This window comes from Salmo salar, chromosome 01 (genome assembly GCF_965601325.2).
Source record: "Salmo salar chromosome 01, fSalSal1, whole genome shotgun sequence".
In the NCBI taxonomy this organism is placed as follows: domain Eukaryota; kingdom Metazoa; phylum Chordata; class Actinopteri; order Salmoniformes; family Salmonidae; genus Salmo; species Salmo salar.
Window position 1 is genome coordinate 34,160,979 of NC_138291.1, and position 12,766 is coordinate 34,173,744.

Below are 12,766 nucleotides of genomic sequence, written 5' to 3' on the forward strand. Positions count from 1 at the left end.
GCTAAAAGTCGACTATACAGCTAGTTTTACACCTTTAATCTCCTGGCAGGCTAAAACAGCCTTATAAAATGTCGATAGGCTCATGGATTTCAATGGCTTAGGGGTGTAGGCATCTTAGCTGGTGAAGGTGCTCCAGCCAGCCTAAAGAGGATTGCCCATTAAGAGGATGCCAGCTCAGGTGCCCCTGAGGTGTGGGATAACAGCAGTGTGTGTGTGTGATGAGTTTGCGAGGAGATACCGTAGAAAGACACGGACCTTCGCCAGAATAGTACTCAGTGGGGACGATGTTCTCATCCCAGATAATCTTCTCCGTTGGATAAAGAGGCATTTGATTAAGTTGCTCAATCTGGGAGATTCTCCTCTCATGACGAGACACCTGGAAGAATGTGCGAGAAGGAAGAGAGAGACATGAAAGACAGAGAGAGAAAGAAATTGGATGAATGAGCCATTGGTGTACTCTGGCACTGACTGCCCTTGCAACACATATCCTCCCCTTCACTCACTAGATCAGACAGCGGTATTAAAAACAATGTTTGGTCAAATTAAAATCGGGTCAGACGTATTGCGTCACACCAGTCACCAGTCATGACAAACCCCTCATTCATTCATGTGTTTTAGGTCAGGGGCCTTAATGTTGTGGCCTAAATTATGGTTGTGTTCCAAACAAGATGCAGAAGCCTATATAATCCCTGTGTTCCCATATGTGATCAGTCAGTCAATAACCGCCATGCTACGCTAATCCTGTTACACTGCTGTGTTCTCTGCCAGGCACTATCCAACCCAGGGTTTCGTCATACTCATGTCCATCAGGGACTGGCAGAGAGGTCCATAGAGCTCTAGACCCTATGCCCCAATGGAGAGTAACGTTCAGTTCAAATACCTCTGACAATTTTAAAACTATGCAAAAAAACTAAGAAATATCATAATGTTGGATCAAATTCACTGCAATCCAGGAAAACTCAAGTTCCCAACTTCCCCTCGGAATTCAGTCCACATTAAAGGAAAAACAATATTCTGTTCAGAATTCAAGAGTGGTTGGTTAATGTCTTGGGGAAATGAAATAACCATCAGAACAGTGATAGCTAGAGGCTGAACAGAGCCTAACTCCAGTCAGCTCATCCTCTCCTTCCCCAGGTTTAATTGCAGACTCTCTCTGCAGTGTGTGTGAGCTGCTCTGCTCCCTACCGTACAGCACAGCGCCCCGAGCCTCTGACAGACACATAATACCTAACTGGACTCTTTGGAGATTTTCGGTTGCCCAGGGCAACCCGGGGCCAAATGAGTCCCCTGACATTGTTTCCCAGAACCAATCTAATCAGCTAATTATGGAAAAGCTTCTCTTCAGTAGTGGGGAGAGGAGGCCTTGAGAAAACTTGAAGTGGGTAATTACAGTAGTAAGGACAGAGCAGCAGGTCAGTGGCTGGTCGCTTGGTAACGGAGGGTTATGGGGGATGAGACTTGTTTTCAACACACTGGATGCCTGTTTTTAGGAGGGACTAAGGGTGTGTGTGTGGAGAGCAATCAGATCAACTGCTGTCTTTTCCTAGGATAAGAAAAACATTGCTGGGGGTTGCATACTGTATTCCAAGGTCAAAAGCATAAATTAGCGGCTTTTAAAACGAGCCACAAATACCAGTTACGCCGCTACGCTCCCCAGGCGATTATTGTTCTGAAAATGACCATATCCTGACGTTACTGCTGTTTAGCCATGCACCTTGGGGGGCGTCTCATTATCGTTCACTTCCCATCACCCCTAACCACAGATCTAGGATCAGATAACCCTTTCCCCATTCCTAACTTAAAGCATTAGGACGATGACACAAATATCTGATCCTCAATCAGTGGTTAGGGACAACGTCTCCCTGTTTCGTAGCAGCACCTACCAGCAGCTCCAGGAGGACCTCCTTCTCATAGGTGGTGTCCTGTCCCTCTGCCAGCTCTGGTAACAGGCATAGATACGAGGCCACCCTGTGGAGAGTGTTGGAACTGCATGGAGGAAAAAAGAAAAAAACTTCAGCATATTTGACATTACGAACTTCCAATTAACATTTATTTCCTTTGAGCATCATGATTTAAACAGTCGTATATTTTCTGCTAAGTCAGTGTGTTTACTACAACATGAAGACCCAGGGGTAGAAACGCACATTCAGGAGAATATTTACACTGTGCCGATTATTCTATTTTTCTGTGGAAAACTCCCCTATTCCCGCGTCCGGGTCGCTACGCTTCATTTGACAATATGAAAAATGCCACATTCTCCCAATGCACAGGCTGTTTCTTAAATCTGTGCTTGTTAGACTTGCAATGTAATGTATGCTAGTCCTTGTGTTTTCCTCAGCTCTGCTAAGTAGCGGCCACTGAAGTCCTGCTCTGTCAGCACGGCGTGTACAGGGACCGGGTCGATGCGATTATTAAAATCCAACTGCAGAGGCTGCCTCAGCATGTGCCGTGACACAGGCAGCGTTGGTATAGAGAGAGACACTGTGACTGAGTCCTGTACAGACAGACAGGGACACGTGTCACTGTGAGCAGAAGCGTGGGCAAGCTGGTGATGATGCCGTGGTTTGACCACATGGATCCGTGTTCCGTCTAGGGACTGGTGTGGGTCAGGCTGCTGTACTGTACTTCATGACAAAGCTAAAATAGCTGCTTTGAGTTGTTAAGGAGATGAATGCAGCAATAATCTCAATATCAAATCATTTCTGATAACAATTAAGTTCCTTACTGTAAATGTTTTCAATTTAAAAAAGGGCATTTTTTTTATTTTATTTTTAAGATTCTTAGCAAAGAGCAATTTCTCAAGCAAGAATTCTGCTGGGACTGTCTAAGTGGTCTGAGTGGGGAGGGGAAAATGGCGCCGGAGGAGATGGCTGCCGTTTTACTAGCTCCTAACCAATTGTGCGTTTTTTCGCGTTATTTCTAACTTATTTTGTGCATAATGATTCTGCCACCGTCTAATATCTTGTGTTTGACAGAGTCGTGGCTCAACTAAATCTAATATTAAGGAAGTCCCAGGTTTTGCTCGCCTGACGGTAGAGTATCTCATAAGCTGTGGACCACACTATCTACCAAGAGAGTTCTCATCTATATTATTCGTAGCCGTCTATATACCACCACAAACCGATGCTGGCACTAAGACCGCACTCAACGAGCTGTATAAGGCCATAAACAAACAAGAAAATGCTCATCCAGAGGCGGTGCTCATAGTGGCCGGGGACTTTAATGAAAACTAGACGTTATTGGCAGAGAGGTTTGGAACTCTTTTTTATTTGTCTATTAACTAATTCACCACCTGGTGATTTCACAAGGCAGGCCAAAACTCCATTATACCAAAACAGGCTGAAAACTCTTACACCACAAAGGGCATTATCATCATTTTCACAATATTATTCCAAACTCATAGTGCAGAAATATTTATAAAACACAGGAAAATGGGCCTTTAAAACTGAAAGGGAAAAACACCCAGTCTGTGTGTGTTTTGGGTACTTAGCAGATCAATCGGGAATAGTGGACGAGTGGCAGTTTATCTTGTGGGTAGCACAGCGGAAATAGCTGGCATTAAAAATAAGGTTCTCTGGGCAAAAAGTGCCTTGTTAAAAGTGATGGGCATATGTGGAGTTTCCACAGCTGCTTTGAAGCCAGTGGGGCGACTGGATAACAATGCAGAGCCTGGCTTTATTCATGAGAACAACATTACACAGGAGAAACGACAGCTTGAGCTTCTCTCTCTTCTGGGATAAATACACACAACAGCTCTGATACTTCACAGCCTGGCTTGCTGAGACCCAGTGTTAACCATCTCAAACTCAGCAGCACCTAGGACCAGGAGGAAAGGAGGCAAGGATAGGAAAAGGGATACCTAGTCAGTTGTACAACTAAATGCATCTTCCGCATTTAACCCAACCCCTCTGAATCAGAGACATCCACGTCATTGGCGCCCGGGGAACAGTTGTTGTTGCGGGTTAACTGCCTTGCTCAAGGGCAGAACGGCAGATTTTTGTACACCTTGCTGGCTCGGGGATTCAAACCAGTGACCTTATGTTACCGGCTAGGCTACCTGCCGCCGCTGCCCCCCCCCCCCCACACACACACACAAGGCCCCATCAAAGGGGGGAATGCTTTTTGCTGAGGCCACTCCCTAACATGATCTGACAAACACAGCTGTTCAAAGAGTTTATTCTCCAGCCCCTGCAGATCGATTCAATTAATGAGGCGAGTCTCTCTCCCCCTCCGACTGGCACCACTACTGCACATTCAAGGACTCACAGGCTGACTAACATTCACTGTCAGGGGGGGCAGCGTTAGGGATGCTAGCGTTACGACACTGACAACTCAACGTTTGTCATCAGGGTAGCGTGAAGATATAAAAGGTTAAGATGTCTATGGATGTTCTTTTCCTCCACACACAAAAACAGCTTATATTTGACAGCCTGGCTTGCTGAGACCCAGTGTTACCTATATCAAACTCAGCAGCACCTAGGACCAGGAGGAAAGGAGACAAGGATAGGAAGCGCACACACACACACACTAACAATTGATTTTTCTCCCACCCGTCTATCGCAGACACACTTTACCTGAGATGACCAAACTGTTTTGTAAGGGATTCCCGTGTGTCCACTGCTGCCACATTGGACAGGGCAAAGTCCTGCAGCTCTGGGAAATGGGCAAAGGCGGCCCTCTGAAAGACAACACACAAACATTAAAAGCAGGTGCAAACACCCCCCCCCCCCCCCAAACACCTCAGAGCCAGTGTTGTCCCTCATTTATTAAACCAGCATCTATGTGGGGCTAGAAAGAAGTAGGGGAAATAGAGAGATGGACAGATGGCGAGCCAAGCTAAGAACAGATGAATCAGCCTGTATATTTCTCTGAAGATACATTTGATCATATCAAGTTGAGAGGTAAAAAAAAATTAAAAATAAAAACACGAAACATGTTGAACACTGAAATCTATGGAGAATTCTCTCTGGGACTGAAATGTGACTTGATATTCTTTCTTGTCAAAGACCTCTGGAAGCTGTCATTAAATCATGAATTATATCAAATTCGTACGTTTTACTCACAGCCTCGTCGCCCAGGTGCACACAACTCTCGTGCTCTACTTTCAACACTTAAAATGTGCCACTGACGTTAACAACAATCCCTATCAAATAAACGATTTTAATACACAATACATTCTTAACAAGACAGGCAAGGTAACCAAACAAAATGGAGGCCAGCATGGTGTTGTATGCGTGTACCTGCAGTGATGTGATTCTGTCGTAGTGGAGTGTGGTCATCTCCTTCTCTGTCAGGGCGTTGCCCGTCTGGTCGTTGATCTCAAAGCCTGTGTAGAACTTCAGCATGTCCAGTAACTGGCAGAAGAGGTGACCCTCCTTCTCTCTCTGCATGAGACTGGACAGGTGGCAGCTCACCACCAGGTGGGAGTCGTCCAGCACCGTGTTGAACCAGCGCCTGGTGGGCAGCAGGGCCTGAACACAGACATAGAATGGAACCACACATTACACATCATGGTAAAACAGCAGCCTTTATACAAGACCAGAACCTCAATAATTATATTTTTTTTATTTTATTTTTTTACACATAACCTATAAAAACAAAGGTGTCTCAGTCAGAATGTTAACACATTGAGGGTGTTATAAAATCTAGCCTACTATTACTATGCAGCCCAGGCCTGTAGCTGATAACAAGGAGACGGTGCAACATCACAGCCAGGATTAGTCCATGTATGGATTGACTCAGTCTCTGAAGTCATTCAGATCAATCCATCTACAACCCAGAATTCCCAGCATTGAGGCCCAGAGTATAAATAGGGCCCTATTGATAAAGGCTCTATTTGAGAAGGTTGTTTTAGACTCTTTGTAATGAGGGTTAGAGAGTTCACATTTCCAAAAAAGAGGAAAGGAGAAAAACAATGACAATACTTATACAGAAACATTTATGGAAAATGGCAACACCAGAACCTTGATTTATTCCATTGAATTCACCTCTATACAGAAGGCAGGTGCTGCAAATGATATTACCCTCTCACAACACAGGCAGGCATTATGTATGGCAGCCATCTTTGATCCCCACACAGCCATGACAGATAGACAGCTCAGCCTAGCAGGCGTGTAAAATGTAGGGTCTCTTTTTCCATCCAGATTCACAGGGCATCATCATATCATCCCAGAGAGGCAAGTATGAGATTTCAGCCATCCCTTTGTAAAATGATACTGCTGAGAGGGAAAGGATTTCTCCGGAGGCAGCTTGCCTTGCCGGTGCCAGGGGGAAAAAGAATAGCCTGTCATCGGATGCAATAAAACTCAATTTATCCTATCCTCCCTGTGTGGAAACAGGAGCACCGCTGCCTTGCACCCCGGAGAGGGAAGGGACCACCTTGACTGTGACACCTCGCTACATGTCATCATAAAGCCAGAGTAGAGACGATAAGAAAGCAGGCTACATTGTGACCTTACACCTCTGTTAGAAATAACCTTGATTTTCTCACAGTCATCAAAAACCAGTCATTCAGGGACAGGGTTCCATACTCAACACAGATCAAGACCAAAATAGCTATATAGGTAAGTACAGCAAACTCAATAGTGTCTTTGCATGCTCAGTGATTGCAGATATTCAGTTGATCATATATAATAACTACACAACAAGACCATAGCATCCCTTATAAATGGTGTTCCTTACCTCCAGGTCAATCATGAGCTCGATGAACCTCTCGCAGTAGTGCACCTTCTCCATGGGTACAGGGCCTGAGAGAGAACACAGAGAGACATTCAGATCAGGTAATACAATACATGACCATACACTCTGCTATCACACAGGAGGGAATGGGGGGAGGGGTGATGTGTGTGTGAGAGGTAGTGCCAGGAAGTGGCCCGGGCGTGCACGGAGAACGCGGTGTGTCTCTTCCTCAGGCACTGCAGCACACTGGGAGATCAGCCCTCATTAGGGGAGGTGTGTGTGTGCCCGTGCTGTGGACCAGGACTCTGACGGGGACGATTAGAGTCTGGGTCTCAGCATGACCCCCTTCACCCAGCTGCATGTTGGGAAAGATGCTATTCTGAGCACTCAGGTTGGCTGGGAGGGGTCTGGTCACCCTGCATTACATCACCATGGAGGCTGTGAGGAGGGGGAGCATCTGGACAGGACTGCTCTTTCAAAGTGGGGGTCAAGTCGGAAGGAAAGGATGAACTTTGGGACAGATAGAGGGTTGAAAAAGTGGGTCTCACACCAGTAATGAGGTCTGAGCTGAGAGAAGGCGACAGACGGTCACAGAGAGATGAGGCCTGCACATAGATAAAGACTATCAAAGATCTATGGCTAATCATTTACAAGGATAAAGGCTAGCAAGTAACACCTGCCTGGGCTGTCCTCGTCTGCCTCTGGTAGGAAAGGGGATACGTAGTCAGTTGCATGACTTAATGCATTCAAACAAAATGGTGTCTTAACCTAACCTCTTTGAATCAGAGAGGTGGGGTGGGGGGCTGCCTTAAGCAACATCCACTTCCTCGGCGGCTGGGGAGGAGTTGTTGTCAGGGGTTAACTGCCTTGTCCTTGAGCAACAACTGTTCCCCGGCCTCAGAACGGCAGATTGTTTTACCCACCTTGCCGGCTATGGGATTCGAACCAGCGACCTTTCGGTTACTGGCGCAATGCTCTTAACCGCTGGGCTGCCTGCCGCCAGAGTAAGATTTGTACCTCTGCTATGAGGACCATTTTTAGCCTTGAGAATCTCTCTTCTTAGTAAATCCTGCTGCTTGTGGGGAATAATGAAACACTGCTTTGCTCATAAATCATAACTGTGTTGCTAAATGTTACCTGCTGGGGAAATGGACACCAGAACACCAAGAAACTTCTTAATGAGCGCAGAGAGGAACGTCCTCTCCATCTTAGCTCTGGAAATAAAGGCAGGGAAATAATAATTAGCGACACACATCACAACACTGGTCCAGATACAGGCAGAAGGTCTATTTCTACTGGTCCAGATACAGGCAGAAGGTCTATTTCTACTGGTCCAGATACAGGCAGAAGGTCTATTTCTACTGGTCCAGATACAGGCAGAAGGTCTATTTCTACTGGTCCAGATACAGGCAGAAGGTCTATTTCTACTGGTCCAGATACAGGCAGAAGGTCTATTTCTACTGGTCCAGATACAGGCAGAAGGTCTATTTCTACTGGTCCAGATACAGGCAGAAGGTCTATTTCTACTGGTCCAGATACAGGCAGAAGGTCTATTTCTACTGGTCCAGATACAGGCAGAAGGTCTATTTCTACTGGTCCAGATACAGGCAGAAGGTCTATTTCTACTGGTCCAGATACAGGCAGAAGGTCTATTTCTACTGGTCCAGATACAGGCAGAAGGTCTATTTCTACTGGTCCAGATACAGGCAGAAGGTCTATTTCTACTGGTCCAGATACAGGCAGAAGGTCTATTTCTACTGGTCCAGATACAGGCAGAAGGTCTATTTCTACTGGTCCAGATACAGGCAGAAGGTCTATTTCTACTGGTCCAGATACAGGCAGAAGGTCTATTTCTACTGGTCCAGATACAGGCAGAAGGTCTATTTCTACTGGTCCAGATACAGGCGAGGCACACGGCCGTCGGCGGGCTATTTCTACTGGTCCAGATACAGGCAGAAGGTCTATTTCTACTGGTCCAGATACAGGCAGAAGGTCTATTTCTACTGGTCCAGATACAGGCAGAAGGTCTATTTCTACTGGTCCAGATACAGGCAGAAGGTCTATTTCTACTGGTCCAGATACAGGCAGAAGGCTCTACTGGTCCGTCGGCGGGTACTGGTCCAGATACAGGCAGAAGGTCTATTTCTACTGGTCCAGATACAGGCAGAAGGTCTATTTCTACTGGTCCAGATACAGGCAGAAGGTCTATTTCTACTGGTCCAGATACAGGCAGAAGGTCTATTTCTACTGGTCCAGATACAGGCAGAAGGTCTATTTCTACTGGTCCAGATACAGGCAGAAGGTCTATTTCTACTGGTCCAGATACAGGCAGAAGGTCTATTTCTACTGGTCCACATACAGGCAGAGGGTCTATTTCTACTGGTCCACATACAGGCAGAGGGTCTATTTCTACTGGTCCACATACAGGCAGAGGAGAAGGTCTTACTGCTCTGATGCTTTGCCTTCCAGCTTGTCAAAATTCTTCTTGATCAGATTCCAAAACTTTTGGAGTTTGGGAACTTTCTTCAGCTCGTGTTGCAGTCTAGACTGTAAAGATGACAGTGTGTTCATTAATCAATCTTAAGGATGCTATAAAAATAGTAAAACCCAACATTTGCACTAGGAATGTTGTTTTTGGCTCACCAACCCTATTCCACTTAATCAACCACAATTTGTAAATGTGTAAAATATTGTCCAAATGTTAAAGATAATACATATCTAACAGCGTGACAGTTCTAAGGACATAAGGGGAAGAGGAGTTCTTACAGGTAAGATACACATCCACATGGGCAGTGAGATGAGCTGCTGCACCTGCTCTCTAATCAAATCCACCTCCTGAGAGAGCGAGAGAGAGAGAGCGAGAGAGAGAGAGAGAGAAAGAGAAAGAAAGGGAGTAGGTCGGAGAGGGACATAAGGATATTTGTACATTGGTAGACTAATGGCAATGCACCAAACTGATTAGAATCATCGCATTGAGTTCAGGAGAAACAGAGGGGATGAAAATAGATTTTCAGAGTGAAACTGGTGCAATGGCTACCCATAGTTTTGAGAAGGAGTGGAGAATACAGATGTGCTAGGGCGACACCCGAGTACACAATTTGAAGCGTAATACTGCCACCTAGTGGAACCTGCACCAAACTACTTTTATTAAAACCACCTCCAGGAAGTTTTCCATTTGTTAGCTCATCTTCGTGGCCCTGAGACTACTGGATAGGAGTAAGCAGTAGCTCCATCTAGCTTCAGCTTTGTTGCTTTCACCTAGCCATTGTCATCAGGCCGGGGAAAGGGGAGTGAACAAGGGCAGAGGAAAGGGACTCTTCATTCTATGGTTGTTACTAACATACTTTCGCAATAAAACAATGCATTACTCATCTTATATTATGTGGTTGATTCAGCCAATAACCTATTCCACATTTCCAGAGAGGTAGACATTGGTTGGTGTGTGACATACCAGGCTGTTGAAGCAGTGGTCGAGGAAGACCAACAGTACAGTCTGCTCCTTCAGAGTCAGGCCAGCCTCCTCTCCAGCCAGCACGGCCTCCATCACACACTTAAAGAAGTACGGGAAGTGGCTGGGCTCCTTCTTAAACACCTGGATAAAGATAATAAACCAAGGGATAAAGAGGACATGCATTGATATTAGAGGACATTGATCAATGCTTTTCCCTAAGTAGCCGTAACACTGGGGCTGTCCCTGTACAGCAACACCCATATTCACAACATAGCATGTTGAACAACACTCGCTGTTAACACAGATAAGAATTTGCTACGTGAACCAAAGGATCGACATTCCTGTTTGACAGGCCACTGAATCCATTCTTACCTCCCAGGCAGGGACGTTCTCTCTGAACTTCTCATTGACTATGCAGCAGATGGACATGAGGTAGGCATTACTGGAGACCCCCGGATTATAGTTCACCCACAGGTAGTTCTCCAGGTACTGACTGAGAGGCAGGACACAAATAGCAGCATATTAAAAACATTAAATGAATGATAACGTATTGAGGCCACATTAAAAAAAGGTCAAAAACCCACCTGAACTCCAACAACATGATCTTCCTAATGGCGAACCTGAAGATAGAAAATTGCAGATATGGAGGATTTATTCTACTTGTAGTAAGACAAGTTAACATTACAAAATACTGATGCTATTCAAGAGTTGAGTTCACTCACTTGGACTTGAGAATCTCTCTCTCATAGACATCCTCCAAAACCTGAGTGGGTGACAATTATAGTTTGTTAGAGCAAGCAGACCGTCTCCTCCACTATATTCATAACACAAGTTTGTCAGTAGAAGGTTCACCTTTGGGTCAAATGGTAGTTTATTCTTGGCATGGGGAGCCCAGTATCTGTTAGACAACTTAGAGAAGAAAGAGTGTTATTATAACAGCAATCCATAGTACACCCCCTCCTCGGAAACCCTTCCCCTCCAATTCAAAAGGATGGCAACCAGGGCTGTGTTCAGTACGAAAAAACGGTGCGCAATGTTCAATCAAATGGAAACGGTTCTGTTCCGAACGTCCAGTTGAAAAACGGGGCGGGGTTGTGGAATGCCGTCAGCAACGTAGCAAACGTTGAAACGAACGAAACGCACCCCTGCTACATAGTGATTCGGTCAAATAAATCAGTGACATAAAAAAAAACAAGTAAAAAAAACCTCACATCCCAGTTTCCCAATCCCGACAGGTAAGGACGTTAACAGAGTAAAGTTACAGCAACTACCAATGTGATGCCCAAAATAAGGAGATATAGCAGTTATTTTAGCACAAGTGTAATTGAGACACCTATTAAAAAGACACTCATAAAGCACTAAAACGTTATTTGCGTATATAGTTACCTGTGTGACATATTCTGCGTTGATTTGGGACACAGAGGGCGCAGATGCTTTCTTAGCATGGGTTTGATTCTCCATGTCGGTGTTCAACTCGCTATCTTACTTTCCTGAGGAAAAATGTAACTATAGGATAACATAGCAAAGTACTTATTCCAATGACATGTGTAATTTATAGCACTAGTATGCTAGCTTGGACGAGCTAGCTAAGTTGACTTTACAGTACAGCGAACTAGCTAGCTAGTTAATGCTAACGTTAGCTAGTATCGTTACAGAGTAGTAGTAGATGACACTAGCTAGCTAGTACCTGTTATATTCAAATAGCTGGCTATGGTGGCAAAAATGAGTTGCTAATAAAACATTGCTTGTTTATAAACAAAGTCAAATAATTGTAGAAACCAACCTTGTATTTCAAAACATCTGTGTGATTCCCGCTACGCATGTACACAAGCAAAACGATTTATGTGCGACACATTTCCGGTTCGCTATGTTTAGATTCCTAGTGAAACAAGGGATGTAACATAACAGTTCCTACACAGCAAGCAGTGCCAGTATATTCATTCAGTATATTCCAAAATCTTTGGGAGTACCCATATTGAAAATCGATCAAGTTTGGTGTTATTTCTATAATATCTGGGGTTATCATTCTAGAGTTGTTATTATGGCTAAACAATATTTTAGACTATAGTGATATGAGAGAACATAGTAGTCTATAAAGATAGGTTACCTGAATCATTAACATGCTATTATGATGAACTATGAAGTACCATTTTGCATAATTCAACAGACTATATAAAAGCGCAGAGATAGACATTTATATAGTATAGACATTTATTTGTTCTAAACATGTCACACAAACTTTGATCTCAAAACAGCAAAGTATGGTTTTACCATTCGGCCATCAGATTTGCCACCAATGCTCCTTATAGGACACATTACTGCACTCTATACTCCTCTGTAAACTGGTCATCTCTGTATACCTGTCGCAAGACCCACTGGTTGAGGCTAATTTATAAAACCCTATCTGAGATATCTACTGCAGCCATCATCCTCCACATACAACACCCGTTCTGCCAGTCACATTGTTAAAGGTCCCCAAAGCACACACATCCTTGGGTCGCTCGTCTTTTCGGTTCGCTGCAGCTAGCGACTGGAACGAGCTGCAACAAACACTCAAACTACTGGACAGTTTTATCTCAATCTCTTCATTCAAAGACTCAATCATGGACACTCTTACTGACAGTTGTGGCTGCTTTG

General features: G+C 44.6%; 1 protein-coding gene across 1 annotated transcript in view; it reads right to left on the reverse strand.

Annotated features, from left to right (window-relative positions):
* The window catches only part of aqr (aquarius intron-binding spliceosomal factor), a 61,204-nt gene extending 49,206 nt beyond the window's left edge, over positions 1–11,998 (reverse strand). The window contains exons 1-15 of the mRNA XM_082973741.1: positions 11,913–11,998; positions 11,516–11,619; positions 10,982–11,038; positions 10,852–10,892; positions 10,714–10,749; positions 10,502–10,622; positions 10,130–10,270; positions 9,445–9,513; positions 9,125–9,225; positions 7,816–7,892; positions 6,682–6,746; positions 5,241–5,471; positions 4,575–4,678; positions 1,884–1,986; positions 256–376 (exon numbers count right to left, since the gene is read on the reverse strand). Coding sequence (XP_082829867.1) covers positions 256–376; positions 1,884–1,986; positions 4,575–4,678; positions 5,241–5,471; positions 6,682–6,746; positions 7,816–7,892; positions 9,125–9,225; positions 9,445–9,513; positions 10,130–10,270; positions 10,502–10,622; positions 10,714–10,749; positions 10,852–10,892; positions 10,982–11,038; positions 11,516–11,590 — 1,342 coding nt within the window. The 5' untranslated portion in view covers positions 11,591–11,619; positions 11,913–11,998. The remainder of the gene's footprint in view (positions 1–255; positions 377–1,883; positions 1,987–4,574; positions 4,679–5,240; positions 5,472–6,681; positions 6,747–7,815; positions 7,893–9,124; positions 9,226–9,444; positions 9,514–10,129; positions 10,271–10,501; positions 10,623–10,713; positions 10,750–10,851; positions 10,893–10,981; positions 11,039–11,515; positions 11,620–11,912) is intronic.
* Between the last annotated feature and the right edge of the window lie 768 nt (positions 11,999–12,766).